Raw genomic sequence first — 27,471 nt, 5'->3', positions numbered from 1 at the left:
GTTGCTCTGTGAACAAAACACATGTGCATCCAGCTAAGGTAAGCCCTGTCTTTTATGGTGGACAAAGAAATGCAGACAGAGGGATTGAAATCACTGTACTTTTTAAGAGAGGGATTAATTTTAAATCCTACAAGTAAGAGACAAGAGAAAAGACATATTAATAGAATTCTGAAAGCAGAGAGGGGATGGCAATTTCAAACTCTTAAAATACCCATTTTATAAGGTGAATTTATATCCATCCTGTTATTAAAGTCTTTTAATGGCTTATTTTTTTCTTCTCTAAAAATGTGTTTAGGAGCTTGGACAGTACAATGAAAGGTGTTAACAGAAAACCTAGAAAAATATAGTGGTGCTGCACTAATTCAGATGGAATAGGTTGACTGGACTTTACAAAGTTGTTCTCGTAACACTTGCTTTATAATACTGTGAACAGTTAAGTAAAGTTCAGAATCTGAGTGTCATGACAATAAATACTATCCAAAATTTTTTTAACCTTTATTAAACATAGAGAAATAACCAGAGAAAACAGTTAAGCTTTATGACATATAAGGAACTAAACAAGGCTCATTTTAAACAACATTTTTCCCATTACTTTGTTCTTTTGCTCTAAAGCTTTTAGAAATAGACTTATATCTAGCTTCTGGATGGTAATAGCTGTCCATTTGGGATAGAAAAAAAAAAAAGGAAAAGCACATTAAAATAAGATTGTTCTTGCAGTCTGTATCCTTCAGAACAAAAGAGGAGAAGCAGAAGCAATGGGAAGATACAAAGAGCAGTAAAAAAGAAGGAAAATTCAGATTCTGTTTCTAACTTTCACTTTTGAATTATAGACTAGATTTAGATTATAACTACTTTTTAAACTACGATGAAAGGCATGCTCTCCTTTTGGCTGATCTGAAGAGGACATATTACTGCTTTGGACTTGCATAATCCAGGGCAAGACTCAAGTCCTGCACTGGGGCTTCCTTTCCCTATTTGTCTTTGGCAAGGTGTCTGAGGATATGTAAGTTTATTTGCCCATAATGAGAAGAGGTGATCCAGTGGCCTGGACAGAGGTCATACGGTTCTAATCCACCCTTCAGAAAGTTGATGTGAACCTTCTGTAATAGGAAGGCTCCTCCAAATTATTAGTACACTTGGATACACAAAGAGCTGGGAAGTTGCCTTAGCTAATCCACAACGTTCATCCCCCCACCAGACAGATGTCCTTTTCTGTTCACAGCTGTGCTGCCTGAAGAAGATCCTTTTGTCAGCCAGAAAACACAGTTGACACATTTGCTCACTAGATAGTTTCTGTGTGGGGTTAATAAAACCACCATCACCAGCAGGATATTTCTTCAGAAGTGTCTAGGAGATGAAGCTGGTATGTTCAGGACATTTTTCACATCTCAGTCTGAAAGTTTTGTGTGTTACAGTGAAACCCCAAAGAACTTGGGTGTGGGACCCTGGGGAGTGTATCTCACTTCTTTCAGTAAAGAAGTTTGGTGGGATTATCTTGTCCTCTTATTTCTTTTATTTTAATCCACCAAATGCAGCAATTTTTTGTCCCACACTTGTCATACTCCTGTGTGCCAGACATGAATTTGGCACAGTTCTTTGTGGATAGTTTTGTCTGTATTTTTTGTTTGTGTGTCTCTGGGTTTTGGTTGGGATTTGTTTGTTTGTTTGTTTGGAAGAAAATAACAGCTTCACACAGTCAGTATAATACTGGCTTAAAAATCTCTGTATAAGGTGAATTTAGAGAACCATAGATTTTGCATAGTAACCCAATTGCAATAATTGCACTGACAAACCAAAGCCATTAATTGAAGAACATGTCAGAAGACAATTGTAATGAGGTTAAATGCTTCTGACAAAAGTGAATCCTTTTATCATATGACATGACTTGGGAAAAAAATGTCAATCCACATTATGTTCCATGGCTGTAACATTATTCTTCATAGACTCGGACATGTGCAAGTGAGTTATATCAGAAGTTGCATAATACTGATCTTTTTACCCCTGAGACTATTGCAAATGTCTATCATTAAGGCAGCTACAGCTAGCCAGTCAATGTCAATCAAAGTCTGTAAGGCATTTTGCAAATCAGTCCCTACTGATATATAATGATATATGAATTAAAAGCAGGAGAGGGAGCCATTTTTCATTGTAACAGCTAAGCTTACGATTAGCCTATTTAGGTACTTTTTCTGTATGTGCCATTTGTATGCCATGCATATATTATTACTCAGTGCATTTTAATTAAATAACACAAATGCTGAAAGGAGCTAACACTAAACCAGAAATTTTGTTTAAATATGCTATATGTATGGAGGTAGGAGGAAAATAACATTTCTTTCTTTATTCTTAACTTCATTTTACCTTCATCATTTGCTTCACATTTCTTCACACACACACAGACACTTAAGTTATAACCAAAACCTTTTTGACAATACTTTAGGGCTACATTTGGAGATTTAAAAAAAAAAATATTGGGTAGAGAAAGTCCAGAACAGAAATATCTACCTCGCCCCTGTGGGTTAGCTTAAATCTCATTATGATAATTGATTTACTCCCACATTTTACCAAAGAAGCTGAAATGAGAAGCTAATCCACACTTTTCAAACAATTCCTTGGGGTTACTGTTGCACTCCTGTAGTAAACCTAGCTGAAAGTATGCTCCTTTTAGCTGTGTTTGTGTACCCCAAAACAAAAACACATGGTCAATTTCCTCTTCAGGATATTTGACAGAGGACAATGGAGCAGAAGAGAAGTTGGAAAGATATTCTTGCAACTGTACTGCAGTTTTTCTACTCTCTGTCTAGGCATCCCCCAAAGCATAAAATATCAACTCAGCATCTGGCTTATAAGCTACAAGAACAACAAATTGATGCTGTGTCAGGAGCTGCTTTGCTCTAGTTAGATTAGAAAATTTTAATTATTTTAATTATTCTTTATTGCAGTAGATTTTAAGTAGGGAGGTATCTTAATTTATCTTAATTTCTAAAATGTATCTCTTTCATGTATAATATTTTCTATCAGAACAGTAATCCTACCAAGATTGTTATAGAGTTATTCTCATGCTACATGCTGATTTTTGCATATCAGATCTTAAGTATGTCAGACATTGATTTGTCATTTGTCATTTGTTTGACCTCTTGTACTCAGAGAATATGATGGTTCCATTAATTAACACTTAGATGTTTATTAATTTTAAAATTATATAATACCACAAAGAATAAGATTATTTTCAAGGAACAAGAATAAAGAAAACTTTAAAAAATAGAAGGAAATTACACATTTCATATAACTGTCAAATAGTTGCACAGATCTGCTAGAGTACAGAAGAATAATCACAAGTAAAAGATAGAATTGTAGAAATTCTCTTTTTAGAATAATTCCATTCCATTCTTGCCACATATTGTGTTTTGAATCTTCAAAAACAGTCAAAGGATTTACACATTAAAGTCCTCCTGGAAGTGTCTTTGAAAGTCCTCCCTAGGAGAACAGCCTGGAAGGAATTTTGTACAAGGAGTAATTAGGAGCTATGGTGTACCTGCAAGCTGAGCCAATGCAGAATAACACCATCTGTGTAGCAGCTCTCATTCTGCATAGGAGTTAGTCCCATAATGTCACCTTTCTTCACTCATTAATCTGATTGTCCTCATTCCACACTTTACCTACTCCTATGTATTCTCCATCTACAGAGAGAAAACTTGGACTCAACTGATTGCATCAGTTTTTTTTTTTTTTTTCTTATATTTATTTTAAAATTTTTATTTTTATTTTTATTTTATTCTTTTATTTATTATTTATTATTTTTATTCTATTCTCTTTTTTTGTTCATTGAAAATTCATTTAATGAGAATTAAGCTATTTACTAACTCTTCATGAAGTGACATTATTTGTTTAATTGTAATATCCTGCTACCAGTTCTTCACATAAAGCTGAATGTTGCATGAATGTGATGGAGCACAGGTGCTACAGTGTACCAACTGGCCAGAAAAGGTAGAAATAAAGGCAAAAAAAACAGGATTCACAGGGATTTCTAAAGGCATGGAACACTACAGAGTAATAAGTAGAACAAAAAGAGACAAAAGAATCAATATAAGTCAAACTCTTTTGGGGAAGGTAATTTAAAATGTTTTACAGCTGTGATCTACCATCACTCTAGAGAATTCTGTACTGTTAATAAAATAAGGGCAAAATTCCTGAAAGACTTTACACGAGATCTTATTTTATGGATATAAATTAAGAATAAATGCTATTAAAATCAGGAGTTTGAGAAGAGAGTTAATTGTTCACTCACAGGGTAAATACAAGAAAGAAGTAAAAGTGATTTACAGTGAAGGACAGAACTGACATAAAACAAATTATTGTACAATGGTGAGGAATTAATTCAGGCTGGAAATTAGAAGCTATCTAATGATCCTGAGAGCTGGTTCCAAAAGGCTCAGCATGTGACCCAGAAAAAGAATCCATTTTATTCTGCAATGTGAGAAACTTATGATGGTAGTTGCACGATAGTTAGGTATTTGGAACTGGGAAAAAACAAACCAAACCAGGAGCAAACACCTTCTGTCAACTGTTTGGTTGACCTGCTACTTATCTTTACATACTTAAACTTTAAATAGCAATTATCTTCTCACTTTACTTTTGGACACTGCAAAGGAGAATCCAAATCAAATGCAGCTCACATGGTAGAAATAATAACTGAGTAACATTGAGGTTTAAAGAGGGCTATTTAGTGAAAAGATTAAATTATGATAGTGTCTGCCATAGAAAATTTCAGTAAATATGTCAGAGCCAGGTGAGTTCAGAATCAGTAAGAAGAGGCTCAATTATGACCAACTTATTAGGTAGAAATGACCCAAGTGTGTAATTTCTGAAAGAGATAAAATTAGAGAAAAAATGGGAAATAGCATTTTGGAAAAAAAAGAGAACTTAGAATTCACTCAAACCAAACATTTTCTTTTTCTTTTTTTTTTTCCCCAAGAGAAACAGTGCAGTTTAACTCCTTACTTTTCAAGTATCAAATTATCCTAGGTGTTGCTCGAAATCAGATTTACATAAAAACATTGGTGCAGTAGAATTTATTAGGGCCAAATAACAAGAACCACATAATGAGAAATAGCTCTTTGAAAATTAATGTTTTAGGGGGCCTTTACTATTTGTTTTTTTAATCTAATGTTTTAGATCCATGTAGAAGGAAGAGATTATTATCATGCGACTGTCCTGTTTGATTCATACTATCTCAATTAGATTAATACATGCTGTAACACAGACACTTGTAAAAATAATTGCTTGGTAAAACAGGGCTATCATGGATATAAACATTCCAGTCATCTTGATGCAATTCAAAGATTTTTGCTAATGAATGACTTGAACAAAATTCTGGGTTTGGCTCACACTCTGTGATAACAACTTAGAAACTGGGCTATATTGTTATGCAACTTATTTAGTAGGCTTACAAAACTAGCTAAAACTATACAACAAAGATTACCCTGCAAGTGTAAAGCTTTTATAGTCCTGTTTCCAAACTCAAATATCTGGGTAAAGTTTCCATTTCTACAAAGCAAATATAAGTAAATGAATAAGAACTGCCTCAGAACATGATCCCATGGGTGGTTGGGGACAGTTTCTTCTTTGGAGTCATTAATCTGAACCTTCATGGCAGACATTTGACTTAAATTCATCAATACCCTTGAAATATTCAGCATTTTTGTCTAAGATATATGTATTTGATTAAGACTAACAATAATATACATTAACAGGACATCTTCCAAAACAGTGACATGGAGAGTCACTTTGAAAATTTTTATTCTTCTCTGCCTAAAGCATATTTGAACTGCCTAAAAATTAGTGAGAAAATTGTTCAATTACACTGAGACTCTAAGGAAAAAACAAATGTTTTTCTCTGTATATAGAAGTTTCCTTCAACAAATGGTAATGTAATATTAAATGGAGAATTGTCATGACATGTTCTTTAACTGGGATTTAAAATTATATTATTCTCTTCAGCATCAACTCAGACTTTATTATAAATAGTGCTTAAGAATCAAAGTCTGCCTTTGATTGAACACTTTTCCTTTTCACTGAAGTGGACATTAATCACATGGATTCCTGAGCTACACTTGTCATTTATAAGCTTTTCTGATGTCTTCTATGCAGCTTTGATAATAATCTTAACCAGACCCCATCTTCAGACTCTTGTGAGACTGGATCTAGAAACACACCAAAAGACTATTACTGCTAAATTATACTATCAGGTATAATTTAGCTAATAAATTATAATTTATTAGTCATGTAATGAGATTAAAAACCCAATTTCCTCATAGACCAGTATTGTGACTTCAGTCATGTTGAATATATAGAATTTCCTTTTCATATCAACTGTCTTAACACAACCAAATGTATATTTCTGAAGTTTAAGATTTTTACTGGATGGCTCAACTAGCTTCATAATACAGGAAAAAAAAATCCATGGAATTACTTGTATATTATGGAATTATCTCCCAATCCAGGAAGAGATTGGTTGATATGGCTGCTGCCTGTGAAAGCAGCTGGCTTCTTCAGCATCTGATTATTGTAGTATATTAAGTGGCAACACCCAATCACGAGAATTAAAAAAAAAAAAAAAAAAAAAAAAAAGCATAGGCAGCAATAAGGAAAGCATTAAAGCATTACTTATTTGAATATTCCTGTCTCTACATTCCTCTTTTTGTAATGTTTCAGCTACTGGGCTCAGCCAGACATACTTTATAGGACTTGATGGAAAATAAATTCTATGCTCCTACTTTAGATAAGCTCAGGTTGATGCCATGACATTTATTTTCACTTGTAAACAGACGTAGCATGATTCATTCATATCTATTTCGCTCAGCAGTTTCTTGCTTTTTTTTTTTTTTAACCATGAAACTGGAAGGAAAAAAGGAAAATTAGGGATTATCTGTATTCAGAACTACTATATTCTTAATATGGAAACAAATTATTCACTGCTAGCATCGACCCATCTCTTAAGTAACTTTTGCATACTGTCCTAAGAATATGGTCAATTTTTCTTCAGATAATTTTATGGACCAAATAAGCCATTGGAAATAAAAATGCAATGTAAACATATAAAGCATATAAACATATAAAAAATAAACTTTAATTCATAATGGACTTAGACAAAGATGATGGACCCTTTTTTTCCCCCTGCTCCAGAACTAAAACAGAAGATGTTTTCTTTCTTTGGTGCACAAGTCATTATTTGTGCTTGTGTGATGTCAACTTGCTCTACTGTTGCAAGAATTTTCAGGTTCAGCTACAATGACTTTCAGAAGGAATCAGTTGTTTCCAAGGCTAAAGCTGCAGCTGAAGAAGTTCCAACTCATTATCTATATTTACATTCTATTCTGTCTGGAAATGTATTTTTATAAATTTCCAGCCTTGCTGTGTTTCTTTCAAAGTCAAAAATGTGTTTCAATTGACTTCATTGAGAAAAAAGCATCCTTGTAGTTTTTAAGGGATAACTCGAAGTCACAGGATCATAGATTCACAGATTAGCACAGTCTAGAAGGGACCTCAAAGACTATCAAGTCCAGCCTTCCATGGGAAAGGCAGAGGAAGCCTAGATGAGAACAATTAATTCCTTTCCCCTGTTGGCCTGCTTAGATATGCCTCATTGTCTATTCATTTTTTTTATTTAATGTCATTTTATTTTGTTTTATTTTATTTCTAAAAGTTTCACATCTAGAAAAGACCTGCAGTCTTGCAGAGGATGGATGGTTATGGACATAAGAGTGATGTTCTCTCAGAGAAATATCTTTTATGCATATATTCTGAGACTTATGTTTGAAATGCAATCCAGCAGCCAGTAAATGTATGTAGGAGCTCTTTTGTAAGACACAGGGTGAAATCCTACTTCTCTTAATCAGGTAGAACCCTTCCAAACTAAAGGACCTGACTATTAACTCTGCTTTGAAATGGAAAACTTAGCGGGCAGAAGATTTCACCACTTAAAAGAACAAGGTATACTGATATCAGTTATCTTGGAATTCAGTTGGCTTTCTTGCTGCAAAGGTTGTACTAAATATAGAAATGATTTTGAGCTGAGGATGAAAACCGAAAAAAATCTGCAGAAAATTGTGGTCTAGAAAAGGCTTTTTGCTTGTGAAACTTCTCACATATTAGAAATGAAATAGATGCTTAATTAAGGTGAAATTCCACCTATTTACAGGAATTCTTTGTTAGACCAAAATCTCGTGATTTAGGAGAACAATGGTTGCCAGATTTGGCTGATTTGTACTGTGAGTCAGAAAGAACAAAAAAAGAAACATTCCTTTTTTCCACAGTCATTCTCACACAGTCTTTCCCTCCCAGCTTAAGAGCATTAGTTCAAGAAGCAGAGAAAGAAAAGGAAAGCAAGCATTCATCTAAAACAAATTTCATTATGTTTTTTGGCCAAAAAACAGGTTAATATTTTTGGCAACTTGCATTTTTCCCTCTGCAGCTGGAATTCAGCAGCTCATAGCTGTCTGCCAAAGCAGATGCATAATCTAGGCCACTGCCTCACAACAGCTTTTGTGAGTGTTGTTAAAAGAGGCACTTTCTAGATAAATACTGTGAGAATCTTAAAATTAGAGAGTTTGAATAAAAAGGACAGAACTCACTTGTCCGGGTTGGAGCAGAAGAAACAGCTGGTTGCAGAATTTAGGTGTAGAGATAGTTTCTCATTTGTAATAAATACATATTATTATTTCCTCACTAGCTACCCATAAAATAAAGATCAGCCTGGTAGTTCCAATTCTGAGGATGATCTATTGATGAAATCAAGCATTTTTTACAATATTCTATCAATATGAATGCAATCATTATGTGATCTTGAATATGAGAAAAATTAAATCACTCTAAAGATTTCTTGCTCACATTCCTAAATCTTTTTCTGTCAGAGTATTGATTTTATAACTTTCTTTTTAAATAGATTTACAGTGTGGACATGATACTTTCCACTCCCCTCTTTGATTTTCTATTTGCTTCCCTCTCTTTTTCTGTCTGTCTTCATACACACATATGCATGCATTTATCTATCTATTCAAGAAAATACTGAGAAATGTCCTACTATTTTTGAACTGGGTGGAAATGAATGCTTTGTATTGAGGATTTGGCACTGTCTTTTACTCAGATGTCTCCTTTGAAAGCACACTCTGGTAAACCGAAACCATTCAACTCATCAGTTTCAGTAATGCTCTGTCCAAATCTAGTAGTTCTATGGAGCTGATTAAAATCTCCTTCAAATCAGAAAAAACTTGTGAACTTGTAATCTGTTACATACAATTAAAACAGTCCTGCATTTTGTTCTCTACCTCTGGAGGCCATCTTTTCTCAAAGTAGGAGCAGCTTTAGAGAAGGTGGTTCAGGGCAAGATTTCATAGCCTCTCTGGGAAAACAATTCCAGAGTTTGATTACACTCACTCTGATGTTGATCTTTCTATTACCTATTCAGAGTTTCCCCTGCTGTAACCTGGGACTTGTCCTTTCATGGCTGTCTTCCAAGAATAGTCTGGCTCCTTTGTTTTCTGCACACTCCCATTAGATGTTGAAAGACTAAGAACCCCATTCAGAACACAGTTCTCTCAACCTCCTCTCATATGTCATGTGCTCCAGTCTTTAATCATCACAGTGGTTCTCAGCTGAATTTACTCCAATTAGTCAAAGTCTTTTTGGCAGCAGTGCTGTGTTGGAAAGCCCATCATGAAGAAAGCCCCTGAGGGTAGGCGTCACAAGTATTGTTTCTTTCTCTTCCACAAGCCAACCATTCTTCTTTGTGTTCCAGCTTATGGGATGTATTTTTAAATAGAAGTATTTCACATCCAGAAGTAGTCTTTCCTCTGCATAGTGCAGTTCCCAAGCTGATACCTTTTCCTGGTACCAAAACAGCTAAAGATGTTGATACAAATAGGTCCAACTAGCATCTTATTAGTGTGAGTGTCTGCAAAACAGTGAAGTTGGTTAGAGCTTCCTAATTAGACCTGGTTTCTTATGGAGTAGCCTTTTTTCTTTTTTTTTTTTTTTTTTTTTTTTTTTTCCCTCTATTAATTCCCAGGCTTCTGAAGAAATGTTACAGAAGCTGCATGAGCTGATCAGTCATGTCAAACTTCACTGATTCTACATTAGGTCAGTTCAGGTGCATTTATACCACAAAAGGTGGATCTCTGGTTTCTGCACTGTCCAACAGTCATTTTCTGTAGATACATGGATTCACATACTGTGTATGTATCCATCCATCCATCCATCCAATGGTCTCTATAGTACAGTTAATCTAGATGTAAAAATCCACTAACACAAAAAACTCCCAATCTAAACCACAGAATTACTTCTTTGTGGCCATTAATGGTGAAATAAGCAGTACATTAGATGTGAATTAAACATGACTTCCATACCAGCTGATGCAAGGAAGACCTTGGCATCTACTTTGTTGTGCTTTTCATGCTAAAATATTAATTCTGTTTAGACATGGCGTGTGGAATGACTCTGAGACTTTATTCTAAAACAGGCAGTATTGTCTAAAAGCTTCCCTAACTAATAACTATTTTTGACATCAATTGTGGAAAATAATCAATATGCTTTAATGCAATATCCTCTCAAAAAAAAATAGTTAAACACACATACTACTACATCATGAATAAAGGCATCAGGAGGAGAGGGAGAGGGAGAGGGAGAGGGAGAGGGAGAGGGAGAGGGAGAGGGAGAGGGAGAGGGAGAGGGAGAGGGAGAGGGAGAGGGAGAGGGAGAGGAGAGGGAGAGGAGAGGAGAGGAGAGGAGAGGAGAGGAGAGGAGAGGAGAGGAGAGGAGAGGAGAGGAGAGGAGAGGAGAGGAGAGGAGAGGAGAGGAGAGGAGAGGAGAGGAGAGGAGAGGAGAGGAGAGGAGAGGAGAGGAGAGGAGAGGAGAGGAGAGGAGAGGAGAGGAGAGGAGAGGAGAGGAGAGGAGAGGAGAGGAGAGGAGAGGAGAGGAGAGGAGAGGAGAGGAGAGGAGAGGAGAGGAGAGGAGAGGAGAGGAGAGGAGAGGAGAGGAGAGGAGAGGAGAGGAGAGGAGAGGAGAGGAGAGGAGAGGCTTTTTGCTCACTAGCTAATCACCAAAGTTATCAGGGAAGAAATCAGAAAGTCTTGAGCATGTATTCGGTAAATCTTAACTATGTGTAAGAGTTTGTTGGCCAAATTCATGGCAGCATTCATCAAGCTCATCAAGCTCCTTTCTCAAGAAGTACTTTAATGAACATATTGTAGTTCACATTGTTTTAAGAAAAAAAAGAAAAATAACTATAGTGAACTACAGTGGGCATCATTTTATGTTTTTATATTCCTGCCATGAAGATATGTGTTCCTTTTGTACTGCCTGACACATGTATCCCTGAAGCAATAGCCACATGAGGTCACTGTTGTTCATACATGACTCATAAGCTCAAATCACTAAATTTTCAGTTGGCTGAAACCAAGATGTGTGACTGAAAAATAAAGTTGGCTGTATTATACGTTAACAAAAATCTATGTTTCACGGTCTGTAAAGAGAATTTATTAACACGGGAAATACTAAATACAAACATTATATGCATAAAATATAAAACTGTGGCAAGTACATTTCTCTCTCAGGATTTTTATCGAGGTGCACGGAGAGAAATGAAAGAGAAAACAATTTCTATTTCTGCTCCTTGTTTTTCTCTTGTGGAATGTGTTTAGAGAATTGTTTACTTAGAGTGAGCGCTTAGTTGGATCAGAGTAGATTGTTTGGGCCTGATGGCCAATCGGATCTACCTGTGTTTAGGCTCTGGAGAGCAGGATTACGAGTTGTGAGTTAGTTAGATATGATAGTTAGAGAAATTAGCATGTAGTATTTAGTACCCTCTTTTATATAGTATATTAATGTATTATAATATAATTATAATAAAGAAATCATTCAGCCTTCTGAAATAGAGTTAGACATCATCATTCTTCCCATTGGGTTCGCCGACATCTACAACATAAAATAACATTAATCATTTCTTTGCATTTGAAAACCAGCTAAAAATTATCTCATAATGGCTGAAAAGAGCATGGGCGTTATCAACTATATCTTCTAGAACTTTCTCTGAGGTAGTTATTCAGTTGTGCTGGCATAATAGCATAAAAATTTCAAGAGACTCGGAACTTTGTAATTATTTAATTGCTTATCTTTAATGAGAATTTTTTTCTTTCTGCTTTTATATGTAAAGTTTATTGTCTTCAGAAGTATAAAAATGCAAAAAATTTAAATATTACAAACCATGTGAGATGGTCTGGCATTAGATAAGCAAGCTATTAGACAAGCATTGTTACAGCAAACCTGTGCACTGAACTGCAGCGCAAAGCCATCCTAGCTCTGAATTTGCTTACAAGTTTTTTGTCGATCCTTAAAACATATTATACCTATTATGCTGATAGACCCTCTCTGAATGATTCATCCATTCATGTGATTATATCAGCATACATTATCATAGCAACTTCTCTTAAAAGATTACATAGCATATATGATGAATTCAGTGTTATGAGATTTCAGAGAGAGTACATTTCTTTTTTGTCGAGTTCTTCTCATAAAATAATAAAGTGTCATATTCACCAGTGCTATATAGTCATGAAATTAAAAACCTTATCACGATCAAAATCATCAAGAGAATAGAACAGAAATAGCAATCAAAAATGTCAACTGAATTTGAAGAACTGCATAATTAAAATCTTACTCCCCAAACTGAATCAAAGTCACATTTGTATGCTGAGATTCTTTCAGGGAGGTGGATTTTTTTTATGCTGGTGTATTTATCAGCATGCATTTGGATGCAAAAGCACGATTTGTTCTACTAATAAAATAAAAGATAACTTTAAAAGTTGATTAGTTTTTGCTACATCTTTTATCAAATTACCATGCATATTAACTTCTACATCTGAGCATTAAAAACCCTCACTACATAATGCAATAAAAGATTGCTTTAATGGAACACTAACACAGTAAAATAAACCCATATATGTGCTCAACAATTCTTGCATTTAGTTTTTCATCTGTAAGCAGGTGAGTAAATAAAAGTCCTCATATTATCCAATTATTTCATACCTTTCGATTCCCATATGGGATTTTAGAAATCGCAGAGAAAACTTAAACATTAAATGTATTCATCTTCAGCAAAAGAGCAACAAAACAATGAGTCTTGGACAACAGAGCCTTCCCTCCCTTCCTGGCGGGAAAAGTGTGTCAATACAGGACATTATCCCCAGTTTCTATTGTCAGTATGTAGCCTTAAAACAAGAAAAAAAATGTTCTCATAATTAAATAATCATTAGCTTAAACTCTACAGCTGATCTGACTACACATAATATGACCTCCATGTTTATAGAAACAAAACATGGTATAATTACAAAATATAATTAACTATACTAATTAAGCTATAAAATAACAATAACTCTCAGTAAGTATATGACTACAATTTGCTGCTTAACTCACTTAATTCATGACCATAAAGGAAGGCTAAAAGAACTAGCTGCAGGAGTGAAAGAGTTCATCCAGCCTCAGAAATCAACTAAATTTTGAAAATCTCTCTGAATAATTGGTGACTGACCAGTAGCAGCAGCATGTGCAGCAGATGGTTGTTCTGCGGTGAGAATGGGTATGAGTGTGCATGGCTGCAAATAACATTCCCCATAGCTAGGGGCCCTTCTGTGATCTGAAAGGACAAGTAAAGTTTTACCTCAAAATTTGTTAGCAGGATTCACACAATGGCAGTTCAACTAGGTCTTAAAGAGGAGTCAGATAATTACCCACTGAAATATCTGATTGACAAGGAAGCAACAGCTGGGTGTTTTCACTTGCAGAGCATAATACATATAATTACTTAATGCTATGATAGTGCCATGAGGTAGGAAGAAAGGAACCTGTTTCACTCCCTAGACTCAGATCCCTACCATGGGACAAATGAATACTTTTTTTGGCTCTTATGACTGAAGGGATCTTGATACATTGTACTAAAAATTGTCTTAATGAATCCAACCTTTTGAACCATACCATCTGTCAATTGTTGTAAAAGATAAATATACAAGAGATATTTTCAGGAACAAGTCATATGACAAAAAATTCAATTTAATGTTTCTTAGTTGTTTATGAGAAAAACATCTAGTGAGTCCCTTCTTTCTTTTGCTTTTTTTTTTCTAATAAAGTATTTCTGCCTAAGCAAGGAAATGAAGATACCTTCTGCTACCTTGCCTTTACTCAGTAATCAAAACCCTTACTGAAATAATTTATCATAGTGTTAGGAGCATATTTTTGAGTGAAATCCCCTCAAGATATTGGGAACACATCACTGGGTTCCCCATGAAAAAGTATTTTTTTACTAGAAATACGTATTATTGCACCAACTACTACTCCACCTAAAAATTCAGCTACCCAGGGGACTATTTTCATCACTGAATGTAAGTGTCCAATGTGTCATCCAGCAGATGATGATGGGACAGGTGGAGGGCTCTTATATTCATTTATTTCAAGTGAGATTTAATTTATTCTCCACCTGGTCTTTCACTGAGAACTTCTCTCCCTTGCCTTTATAACCCACTCCGTTAGGGTGTCTGGCAAGTCAGTGAGGAGGACAGAGGGTAACATAGTTTTGTGTGAGTCATATGCTGGTAATAGTCTGAGCTATTTTACCGTCTAAAGTAGCACAGCTCTTTCATCTCACAGGTAGTTTTACTACTGCTGGTTAAAGGTTTAAAGGAATGTATGGACCAGTCTATTTTAGGGGCAGCTGACACACAGTCAGAAAATACATTGGGAAAATTTCTGTCCAGTGAGGTTCAAACATTATTTAGAAGCAGCAAGCAAAAAAATCCTTTCACCACAACCGTGCGATCTCAAATGTAGCTTTTAAAAATGTATCTCGATAGCTTGTGACTTATAAGATCAATTTGGTAGTATTCTTTAGAAAATCTTTTGATATTTCATAGTTTTAGTTGTTCAAGTTTACATTTATAAGAGAAAAATTAACAAAGTCTGTTTCACCCATAACTCCTTTATATGAATCCATAAATTTAAACATATGTATTATATATTTTGCCTTCCAAATTCGCCATCCATCCACAGAGATGTAAAGATCACTGCTGACATACACAAATCAGAATGCGAAGTCATTCAGAAGTCTATCAGGAGGTAATAGTAATAATAACAATAATAATACCATTATAATCATAATTAAGCTTGTGTATAATATTAATATGAAGTAAAACTGTGTGTTCCAACTGTTATGTAGATTTTTGAAGAGCTTACTCTCTGTACAGAAGTTTCTTCTTCCATACCATGGAATCCAAGTTTAAGAGCCACAAAGGCACCCCCTGTCTGATCACCTATCACTACCATATCCACAACTCATATGTATCTTTTCTTTAGTTTAGTCTTTTAATCTCCATTTTACCAAGATTCTGGAGACATCTAAATAGACAATTACTTATCATCAAGGCATTTTTGAAATAATTTTTTACTTGTGAAATGTGTGTGTGCACACATTTTTTTTTTCTTTTTTAATAAATAAGGTCACAGAATAACTTAGATTGGGAGATGTTTCTGGAGGTCAACTTGTTCAGCCCTCCTTGCTCAAGGCAGACATACATTCACTAATTAGGCTGGAAATAGCAAGCAATTTATTTATATTAGCATGAGGACAGCTATGGAAATGAAGCACTTTTGTGAGAAAATAACCTAGTACTGTGCAATTGTATACAATAAAGAACACCATATCTCAGCTTTCTAATATATATACATTTCTCTTTACTCAGCTGTATATATACATACATCCCACATATAAAGATAAAAACAGGAACTTGGAAAGATAAAGAAAAGAATGTATAAATATATATATATATATATATATGAGAAATTGCATTTGTAAAAAGTATATTCTTATATGAAATGTTATAAAATAATACTCTTTTCCTCATGAAATAGGGGCAAATCCACAGACCCTACTAAGAGATATAAAAGGGGTCAGAAAACCACTTGTCTTTTACTTAGACCAACCTTTTCAAACAGAAGTATCATAAAATGGAGCCTGGACACAAGATGTGACATTTTGAGAACACATCAGCTGCCCCTCAGTGCATTCTGTACGAGTTTAACAAGTCAGGCTAACCTGGGTGACAACTAACTAAGACCCTGCTAATGAGGCTGTAAAAATTGGTATCCTTAGAGATTTCTAATTACTGACCTCTACTGCTCTTTGGTCATTATACAGGGAGATATGTCCCTGTGTGAAAGCTTGAATGTTTGAAGTAGATTTTCCAGAGCATAGCTTTCTGTAGTAAATAGAAAACAAATGTAGTTAATCATGCAGATATCAGCAAAACATGGTACATTATGCCTTTGTGTTCATGCAGAAAGAAAATGTGTCTGATGTAGATGTTTAGATTTACAATAGCTTAATAGAACCAATATTTGGCATATTCAAATACCAGACTACAAACAAATGTGCTGTCACTCTGAAAGCTTTCATATGGTTGCAATTTTCAAATTAGCAAAATGAAAGTTATCTAAAAGGCAACATATTGTTATACTCTAATGGGCCACTATGGCATAACTTATTTAGTCATCTGTTCCAGCTTAAAATCAATTTCTCCAGATTTTGGATTCAGAATCCCCATAGGGTTTTTACAATTTGGCTACTCTTTTCTCTTTTTTCTGGGCTATATTATAGGAGCATGTATACCACAAGACTTGGCAATACATCTACGGAAATGTATTGCCAAGTCCATTGTTTAGGTGTTTTTTTACTGAACTCATCACCCCTAGTGCACCAACAGTGTAATGCAAAGGCTCCCTTGTCAGAGTTATCACTGCATACTGGAATGCAACAAGACTGATCTGAGCCTATTCACAGAGAAAATATCTGATCTCAGCACACAGGGAGAAGCTGAATGAGGCCAGATTGCAGCCAATTGACCTGAAAGGAAAACATCCAAGCTCCCATATTAGTTCCATTGATGCCCTACAGACTGAAAGGCATTTATATTTGTGATAATTTCCCTGTGCTTTTTCTCCAGACATTTTGTTTTCCTAGTTTAAAGAAGAGAACATGAAAAAGGTTGCCATCTTTATTCCATATACATAACCCTAACTCAGAAATGTTGTTTTCCCAAATTCAGGCATCTTTCCTGGACCCAAACTTTAATTGCCCACAATGTAAATGTCCATATATGAAACTGTTGTTTTAAACAAACTGGCTTTATTGTCAAAGAAAACAAATCTGTGTAGTCAACACAGAGTTTAGTTGAGAAAGTAAATGCATCTATAGCTTCCCTTCATTGTTATTACCAGATCTCTGTTGACTACAGAGATACTGCATGATGATTTTTCAGATGATTTCTAGAATTACTTCAATTTTAATAATGACACCATTGCTCAGTGTAGTTACATCTGGAAAAAGAACTGAAAATCTGATCTTATTCCTCTGAATTTTCTCTGAAGAGTTGTTTCTTTCAAGCATCAGATATTTTACTCCTACATATCCAAGTGACTCTCAGATTTCATTTGGATCTTCCTTTACAAAATAAGAGTATACACAAGTGAGGAGGTAAAGTTCTCATCCATGAAACTCAGTGATAACCACAACTAGAATATTAGACTCAATTTCATCTTGGAGTTCTAGGCTGCTATCTGTTGAAAGATTGGCATCTGTGTGCACACACTGGATTAGGTTCCAGATTTAGATTATTTTACAATTTTGGGGAGAAAAAACAGAATTCTGAATTAAATTGGGCATTTATACTGGTCAGATTTTTCAGTGCTGATGAATGATCTAGGTGTCAAATGCATACTGCATTTGATCTGTCACTTTTCTTGGTGACTTTTATCCAAAGCTGCTAAAAAACTTTAAAAGATTCTTCTCAGACCTGCCTTAATTTTTTTTCAATATAATCCTAGTATAGAGATTTCTGGAATTAGTCATTTGAAGTAACCGGAAGAGGAGTAATTATGTCCCATGTTAATGAATGCTCTTTACATAAGTCAAGCAAATATTTGTTCCCCTTCAAAATGCAGTGCACTGTCTCCTAGATCATGAATATGCCATTTATTCCCCTTATTCTAAGATTTTATTTTAGAAAGAAAACCAAAAAGATTTATCACTGATTCAGTAAGAGCCATCTCAGTAATCTTAGCTGTGCATAGGTAACCTTTTCATTTCATGGTTATATGACTTTTATAAAATCATCATATAATTTTATATCTCTTTCTTTTGTTTTAAAAGTAATTATATCATAACCATTAAGAAAAAATAAAACACAACTGTGATTATACTCAAGATATTTTCACATTATTTAGGTAGGGTTTGTTGTCCCTTATATAAAATTCTAGTTGAAATCCAGCACAGTTCTCAGGATAGAGTTGGAGATTTAGAGACTTCTTTGCTTCCAAGACTATATTTAATAATACTATGATAAAATACACCAAAATTATTTGGAACAGGAACCAGAAGCTGGAAGTGTCTTCTCTCCCAGGTAAGGACTCTTTTCAGTGGTTTGCTACAACTGGTTTCCCCTTTCTCCCATATCTCTGCAGGATGTCCCATTTTTACCATGAACATGAGAAACCTTTTACTACTGTGGTTTAACTGGTGATTACGAGAGTTTCCTTGACAACAGAGCAGTACATAGCTGCTTCTCCAGATTAGTCTCAAAAGACTTAGCAGCTACAAGCAAAATACAAAATTATGTGATTAACAGAGGTGAAAAAGTTTATTTAGCCAGACTATATACAAGAGACATGAAATCACATTTTCCTCATTGGCTCACACTTTATAAGACATCAATGACCAATTATGCCTTCCTAAATGAAATTCATAAAAGACAAATTGCAGAAGGACATTTTTTGATTGCTTGTTTCCATTTTCATATACCAACTGAAGACTGAGGAAATGGCTATTAGCAAATCTTTGTAGTATTTCCTGTTGATTTTTTATTTGTATGAAAGATCTAAGAAACTGCTGCTCATAACTGTATTTTGTAGTCTGTACAGAAACTGCCTCTTTCAGACATTTTATTGAGGCTCTTTTTTGAGGCTATCAGTGCTCTGTTCTGGAGGTATGGCATTGAAAAGGAAAAATCTTGATTATCACCCCAGGTTGTTCCCTCTGGTTACCAACATTTACACAGAACAGACCTGTGAAATCTTCAGATAATAAGAGTGAAGCAAGACTTTTCAGTGTGCTGTCTCACCTCAACTTGCAACTCCCTAAAGCACTCATAAATACGCAGGCATGACCTAGTGACTTCTCTGGGGTGCTTCTCTGCTGTCTTCTGCAGCACAGCATGTGGAGCCCTGAGGCCTGCAGCATGCTGGTTGGTATTGCTTGGAATGCATCAGAGAGCCCATCTGGAAAGTGCACTCATTTCTTTTGCAGAGAAACTGGAACATGTGTGGAAGTGTGGGGAGAAGAAAAGTTTGGAGAAGAGGTGGCACATGGTCTTCTCTTGTCTCATCAGGATGACCTGAAGCATCTATGCTTGGGCTTTTCTTTCTACAAATCAGTACTCCAAGCCTGAGTCATAATGCAGCATTCATGACTCATACCTCGTCTTTCATTTCTTTCTGCAAATGGAAACCTTAAAGCTTTTAAATATGTACTTCATGACTGACCTGAGATTTAAAAACTTGGAAGATCCAGATGCATCCTTTGTTACATTGCTGTTGTGTATTGTACCATGCTGTTTGCTACTGTTTTCCTTTCCTACATTAAATCTTTTAATCTTATCTAACTATAAGCAATGTATCACACAAAATGCACTTTTATTCATTATGCCAACAAATACAATGAAAATACTTCCCAGTTTGGAACACAGAGCATGTATCACGTCTCGTGACCATATAACAGCAGCACACTACATATAAACAAGAAAATAAAATCCCTTGGCAATGTATCAGTCATCATGTACCAGCTCTCTCTCAAGACAGTGTAACATAAAATTGCTTAATAATCACCTGCTTCTTTTTTTTTTTCCAATTAATAAGCCATACTTAAAAGTTCTCTATTAAGATATAATGTAATCCTTCAAAATTTTCCCATCATGACTCAAGGAAACATCTGAGAATCTTGTGAAAAGAGGTTTTGGCCTATTTGAACAGGAGCATGTTTCTTTAATATATCTCTTAGCAGCCACTGATGAAGGAAGTTTAGAAGCAATCAAAAGAAGATTCCAGTGCCTGTATGTTCTTTGACCCAATCTGTTGGAAGCATAAAAATCGCTGTTCAAGACTGCAGTTTTTGGAAAATACAGGCAACTGGGTGTACTGTGGGGTAATTTTCTGAGATGTTAGAAATCTTCACATTGCCTGTATTACCATATGAATAGAGGGAACACTCTTAAAGATAAATATAATGTTTATAGACATTTATATGTCAGGTCAAATGGAAAAATTATTCTCTTTCATTGAGAGATAATGATTACTTCTTATGACTAAATTTTATAGTGCTGCATTATTTACAAAGCTTTGAGCAGACATTAAAATAGTCATTACCAAGGGGAGGATTCTCCTTTCATTCTGTCTATGTTCTTTCACATAAAAGAACATATTGCAAATGTAAACACACTTTGAGCTGAATATTTACAGTATTTTTAACACTCTTTCTGGCATCTTTCTGACAGATGACTAGCTGTGATATAAGAAAAATTGTTTTTGTGAAAATTGTTTTGTGTGCTTTTTAGCGAGATTTTCTTCTGATACATGTGCTGTCAGAATGCACATGCACAACATATTTATGCTCTGTTGACCACCCAGATTTAAGGTATACCAGCTGAATATAGGAAAATGGATGCAGTCGATCTCAAATGTCTATGAATCTCAGCTCTGCCAACTGAAGAAATCCAGGTAGATTTCTAATATTTACAGCTTGACTGTTCTGTGTTTCTGTTCTCTCACCTGTATCTATTTACTCCATTTGCATGAACAAGAAGGAAAAAAAGAATCATACACAGGCTATTCATACACAGGCTATTATCACAGGCAGGATTAGGATCTTCAGTACAGGTGAGGTACACCCTTTCAAGTCTGGACCTCCCTTGAATAGCTCCAAAAGACAGCTTCTCTGAGACCCAGTTTTATACTCATTTCTCTCTGCAGCCCTAGAATCCATATGTGGAACAGGCTAACAGCAAATGTTAGCCTATACAACCAAGAAGGCACTTTTCCCCTCTGCTGGTTGCTCATCTGATCTAATAAAAAAGCCCGTGAACCAAGGAAAACCAGATGCTAGCTGCTATCTCTGTGCAGCTGCAGATGGGTTAGCCCAGAAACTGAGCTCACCAGTGCAGAGCTACTTTCTGCTTCCCAGCACATGAAGGCAAAACTCTTAATCAGAAGTTTCAGTTGGCTGCAATGTTGTTAGAAATTGCGTGGGCCCGCATGAAAAGAATAATTATGACTGAAAAGGGTTCTAAGGGTGAGCTCCACACATCTGTAAAATGTAAAAAAGAAGGCCTTACTCCTTTGCAAAAGCCACAGCCCACAGGGGAGCAGATTATTGCTGTGCAATTGATGTATCCATAAGCCGATTGCATGGTGTGCTGGGTGGATGTGCAGAGATATGAGGGAGGGAAGAAAAGCCTATGGTCTTACAGGCTGACTGTGCCTCTGGTGGGGAGCAGTTCTTAAAACTGTCCCACAATGCTGACTGAGATGGTGACTGCCATATGTGTGCTCTAAAAAGATCACCTTGAATGAATCATCCAAAATAAATGTATCAAGAAGAGATAAAGCGGACAAATGTGGGGGAAAATAAATTCAACTCATACAGGCTGGTGTTAAAAAAAATAGTAACACTGATCATATTCCTTTATTTGTGATGATTTGCATTATCCCAGTCAGCTCTATCCACTCCTAGAATCTTGTTTGATGAAATGAAAATCGCTTTAGTAATATAGTTTGCAGAGGGCATGGGGAACAAGATTGTTTATTCTTATGTTATAACTTTATTATGCTGCATATTTACAGGAGAAGTTGCTTACTGTAAGAAGAAAAATGAAGGTTTACAGCTTGGGTATTCACTTCTGACATTTGGGTTTTTTTCACTTAGGTTTCATTTCCCATTTCAATCTTAGACAATTAAAAAAGAAAGCTACATATAGAATCAAGTTGAAGATTCACTCGTAATAGGGACCTCTGGCAATGTCAAAACCTGCATGACTGAAGTATCTTCATTTCTCAATTGTTTCCAGTATATTTTGATCAAATTGATATAATCAACAGACAGCAGAAGTGGGAAGAATATCCAGTATCTCTGAGTCTTCCTCTCTTTTAGCCTGTAGACAGATGTTGAATGTGCAGCTTATGTAATTTTTCCCCCCCAGTGCTGTTCGAGCAATAACCAGACTACTCTGACTAATGTTCTGAAAATCAAGAAAAACAAATAAGTGGGAAAGAAAGCCCCAGGACTAGCAGAAAAGATCAATTTGAGAGTTTCCTGCTGGAATTATCTGCAAATGAAGCTTGGAGTTCTTAAGAAACTTTGGGGTATGGAAGGGATTTTAGCAAGTGAAGAAAGAACTTCCGTGAAGCAAAGAAAGCTCAGTGGCAGAAGCAAGACCTAGAGGCGGTGAGACCAAAGAGAAAGTGAGTCAATATGTGAGCAAAGAACACATTCAAGAGTATCAGGGAGTAAAACAACCAAAGGAAAAGTGACGAAGAAAGAAAGAAGAGGAACAGGAATACAATGTAATTGGAGACTACAGTTTTACTCTGGATGATTTATTTACGTGAAATCTTCCTAACATGTATTGAAAGATTACTCCAGGCTGGTTAAACCTTCTTAGGCAAAATAATCCTGAGAAATAAACTGAAGGGGAGATTTATTTTGGCCTTTTACTGAATATAATGGTAGAAATGGTACTGAACTCTTGCCCTCAGAAATAAAGTCTTTTACATTATTTACCCTCTTATTCACTGTGGTATTCACTATCATCTACTGCTCTGTTTCTTGGGGGTCAGTAAAAACAAGAATGCTTTTGCTTTATTTCCACAACTATAGAAAAAAAGGTAGCAAAATTAGCATTTTCTCAAAAGTCATCAAGTCAAATTTAGTCTACCTCTGTGTGCTTCTAGAATAGGTGCATGGGATAGTAATACCCAGTATCTGGCTGGAGGGATGGATGGGAAACACATGGGAGGAGCATATGTATTGTTAGGTGAGGGCATAAACTGAAATGTACCACATGAACTTCAATGACAAAGAAGAAACAATACACGTATTTTCCTAAATGCAAAAATAGAGATGAGTGTTTTGCATCCACATAGCAAATAAAATAGGTCTCTCAAGCAGGAAGGGTTTGCCCAGAGATAAAGAAACACCCTGGACCATCAGTAAAAGACACATGGAGAAGGGAGCAACAACAAATCTTAAATAAAAAGTTACAAAACATACAGAAAAGCATAGGAACAACAACAATAAAACCCCAGATTTGGTGGCAGTAGGAATTGACAAATCCTTCTCATTCAAATCTAACCTCAAGGCAGAACATGAAAAATTGGTAAGAGCATTAATTGGAAGAAAACTGAGAGAGCTGACATCTGCCACGGCTAAAAAAAAAATGAAATTAAATACCTTTGAAATACTCAGTGAATTTAAGAGCAACTGAAAAACTCTGCAATAAATCTTAACAGGATGCACAAAATAGGAGCATAAAGAACACAGTTTTTAATGGCCTAGCCTATTTAATGTCATTTCTTAAATGCCCAAATGTATTAAACATTTTATGATACGGTTAAAGGCCCAATCTCTGTCCTGAAGAATTCCATTTATATTTAAAGCACAGCTTAGGAAAAAAACAAAGCATTTTACAAAAAGAATTGGAATTGGTAGTTTCAGGCTACACTGTTCATCTGGTTGCTTGTTGAGCTTACAGGTGTCTCAGTAGTATGTGAAACCTATATTTCCTGTTGGAAAAAACATATCAGAGATTAATTTTAAATAAAGATTTAAAGAAGGAGAAGATAATGAAATGTGTGAGAGAGAACAAAATAAACCCTAAATTTCTAAAAATAATCAGATAATATTACTTCTAAATAATCAGATGTTGGACACTTCAGGAGCCTGTTACTGAAAAAAAAAATTATACTTACACCTGAGGCATAAACTAGCTTCACAGGTCTGTGAAGTTGGGTGACAGCAGGGAAGAAGTTTATTTCACAGTTTTTATGATATAATATGATGATAAGTTTGTTATATCTTCTTCCATCAAAAGATCTAATTCTTGTCCCAAGGAAGTGTTTGACCTAAACTTCTTTTATTTCACTTCAGCAGAAAAAGAAAATAAATCTGAAAAAAAACCAACAAAACAAAACAAACAGAAAACAAAACCAACCCCACCAAAAAAAAAAAAAAAAAAACAAACAACAAAACAAAAAAAAACCAAACAAACAAACAAAAAAAAACCAAAAAACAAAACCCCAAACTAAGCTGAAACTGTTTGGCAGTTATTATTATAACAGAACTAATATACATTACCTGGTCTTATTATATACATTATATATGGTCTGAAAGGTTAATATAATTTTCCAACATGTAGATACATGTTGGAACATCTTCAGCACAATAACATCTTGCTATCATCTCCACATATTAAATCTATCTCAAATCTCTGTATCAGCTATATAGTTAAAGAAAATCACCATTCATGAAAAATAAATAGAAAGGATCATCTTTAAGTAAATAGAAATTGGTTTGCTGTTATCCAAATGCTGAGACACAAATTGTGACATTGCTATTTGATAAACATTTTAACCCAGTCAGCAAAACTTGATCCATTAAAGAAAGCCCTTTCCTGACTCTTTGTGAATTAGGTTAACCACAGAGCTGGAAGCTCCTCTTGTGCTATTTGCTTTCCAGGCACAGGAGAGGAGCACCATAAGAGAGACCTCTTTGCTTATGTCTTCCCCATTAACAATGCTGAGGATTTCTGCCTAAGAGCCAGAAGGACCTGAAAATTCAGATGGCCACCCCTGCTTTCCCCCAGTACAGAAGGGAAGTGTGTAGAAGTAAAGGTATTTCTCCTGCCTCTGTGCCTCTGACCAGGGAACTTTCAGCAGCCAACCCTGCCACACCAGGGCTGGGGCAAGGACTATCAAGGGCCCCAGTCTCACTTGCAAGATTGCTGTCTGGCTCTCCAGCACACTTCCCTATCCACCCAGCCTGCACAGGGGAGGGCTTTTGGAAACCTGAATTTCTTCTCAGCTCTGATTTACGGCCTGGTTCCATGCAGAGTTGTACAATGTCTCTGGGAAGGCGCTCCATCGTGGGGGATTGAGAGGGTAAAAACAGGAATTCCTTCCACTGATCTTACTACTAGCATACTACTAAATATAATGGGAAATTAAATCCTAAGACTTGTGAGTGATGTCAATCATGGTTAAAGAAGATGACAGATTCTGGAAAAATTCATACTGCCTATCTTTGACAGCACTCTGCACTTGCTGTTGTAAATTCACTTTTTTCCTCTTGACATACATTGCATTGGGAACTTCCACTGCACATTTTACCAAGTAGCAAGGCACCAGAGCCCTTTTGCAAGTGTTGTCTGAGAAGAACAAACTAATAACAAGAGGGAATGATGAAGGGATGAGGGGAAGAGAAACATCAAATGTAGCAAAAAATGAAGAAACTTAGAACAAAATTAATCAAAAATCCAAAGGATACGAGAAATAAAAAAAACTTTAATTGCCTATATTGCAAGGCTAGGAGCCTTTTCAGTAAACAAGAGCTGGAATGGCTCATTTATGAGCATGAATTTTTCCTAGTTGGCATTACTGAAACTTGATTGGGTGATCTGCATGACTGGAATACTGAAATCACTGGCTGTAATCTATTTAGGAAAGAAAAAGGGGAGAAAGAGTGCAAAAAGACACTTCATGTCAAAAATGGCTCTTACTAAGTGCTGACAGTGTAGAAGTGACAAATATTGGAAGTTTGGGGTGAATATTTAACTGGCAAAGTACAAAGTACCAGCTGGGATTGGCTGCAAGTTACCATATCATAGTAGGACACCCCAGGCTCAGGTGAGCACCTGTCTATAGTGAAGGAGAGCTAAATGGCCGTGTAATCACAGGAACCTCAGCCTGAGTGACATATGCTGAAGAAATTATGATGCTAATTGTTAATATTCTTCTAGAATTCAAAGTTATAGGTAAAAATTTCTAACATGTTACTAGGTAAAAATCATGATTGTATTAGTACAAATTCTTAGATTTGATTTTTGCACAGAAAACAAAACCGAGTCAGCAGTGATCCTGTATTGCTTTTAATGGGTTGATTTCAATGAATTGATGGCAATTAAGGACCATATTAAATGGAAGGGGAGGGAAATAGTATCACAACATAATGAGCCTACATAGAAGTAGGAACCAGAGAAAATAGATAAAGAAAACAAAAGTAAAAGAATACACAATCATTTAATAATGGACCTCACCAGATTCAAGTAAAACAAAATTAATCAATTACAAAATTGAAAAGGCAGTAAGACTTGCCATGGTTGCTAAGGTCAATAAGAAGAGAGACTATTTGGGTTTTTTAAAAAGGATATTAAAAGCAAATAAAAGAGAAGAAAAATATTGGTTCTGCACTAGCAGATGGGAAATACAAAATAAAGAATAATAATGCAGACAAATCATGTGTGCTCCGTGCATAGCCCCATTCTCTGTTAAGGAGGGGAGAAAGTAGAAATTTTATCATAAGGTAAGGCTGAAGTATTTTCTATTCCAGTGGTCACTCCAGAGAATTAAAAGGCAGTTAATAACAGCACACATTTCCAAATAAAAAGATCCAGGTAATTTTCATTGAAAAGTTTTAGAAAAATCAGGTAAAGAAATTTCTCTGAACCATTAACGTTGATTCTCAATAAGAATTCTGGAGCACCAGAAAAACCCCAGTGAAAAGGAGGAAAGCTAATGTTGTGCCACATGGGGCAAATGAGAAGACTTGTCAGTCTAACACTGATTGGAGGAAAATTGATATAAGACTCCAATGATATAACAGCTGATATAAGACTCAATAAAGAATTAAAGGTGGATTATTAAGGCTGATCATCAATAATAATTAATGCTGATCAACATGAGTGTATGGACAACAGACCTTATCAAATTAACTTGACGGCTTTTACTGATGAGATTACAAGTTTGGATGATGATGGTAACCATATTGGTTCAAAAACTTTTGATTTTTTCAGCTCATATTGATGACCATTTAACGAGGAAAACTAGAAGGATGGAAATTCAAAATAGAGCATATTAAATTAGCAAAAAATCTAGCTAATGATACATCTCAAATTAGAAATTTAAATGGAAAACAACTTCTGAACAAGTCAATAGCACCTTGTACCTAGCTATCATTTTAAATATTTCAACATAAAAGGAAAAACAAAGCAAATTGCTATCAATAGAGTTTGAAGATAAAAAGATAGCTTCAGTGGCATATGGGGAAGAGGACTG

The 27,471-nt window shown here is 35.4% G+C and overlaps 1 protein-coding gene across 1 annotated transcript in view; it reads right to left on the bottom strand.

The window, feature by feature from the left end:
• TRDN (triadin) overlaps window positions 1-25,282 on the bottom strand; it is a 268,183-nt gene extending 242,901 nt beyond the window's left edge. The window contains 1 exon segment of the mRNA XM_053937519.1: window positions 25,061-25,282. Within this exon segment, the coding sequence (XP_053793494.1) occupies window positions 25,061-25,282 (222 nt within the window).
• Between the last annotated feature and the right edge of the window lie 2,189 nt (window positions 25,283-27,471).

This window comes from Vidua chalybeata, chromosome 3 (assembly GCF_026979565.1).
Source record: "Vidua chalybeata isolate OUT-0048 chromosome 3, bVidCha1 merged haplotype, whole genome shotgun sequence".
Taxonomy (NCBI): domain Eukaryota; kingdom Metazoa; phylum Chordata; class Aves; order Passeriformes; family Viduidae; genus Vidua; species Vidua chalybeata.
This window is presented reverse-complemented; position numbering and strand designations above follow the sequence as displayed.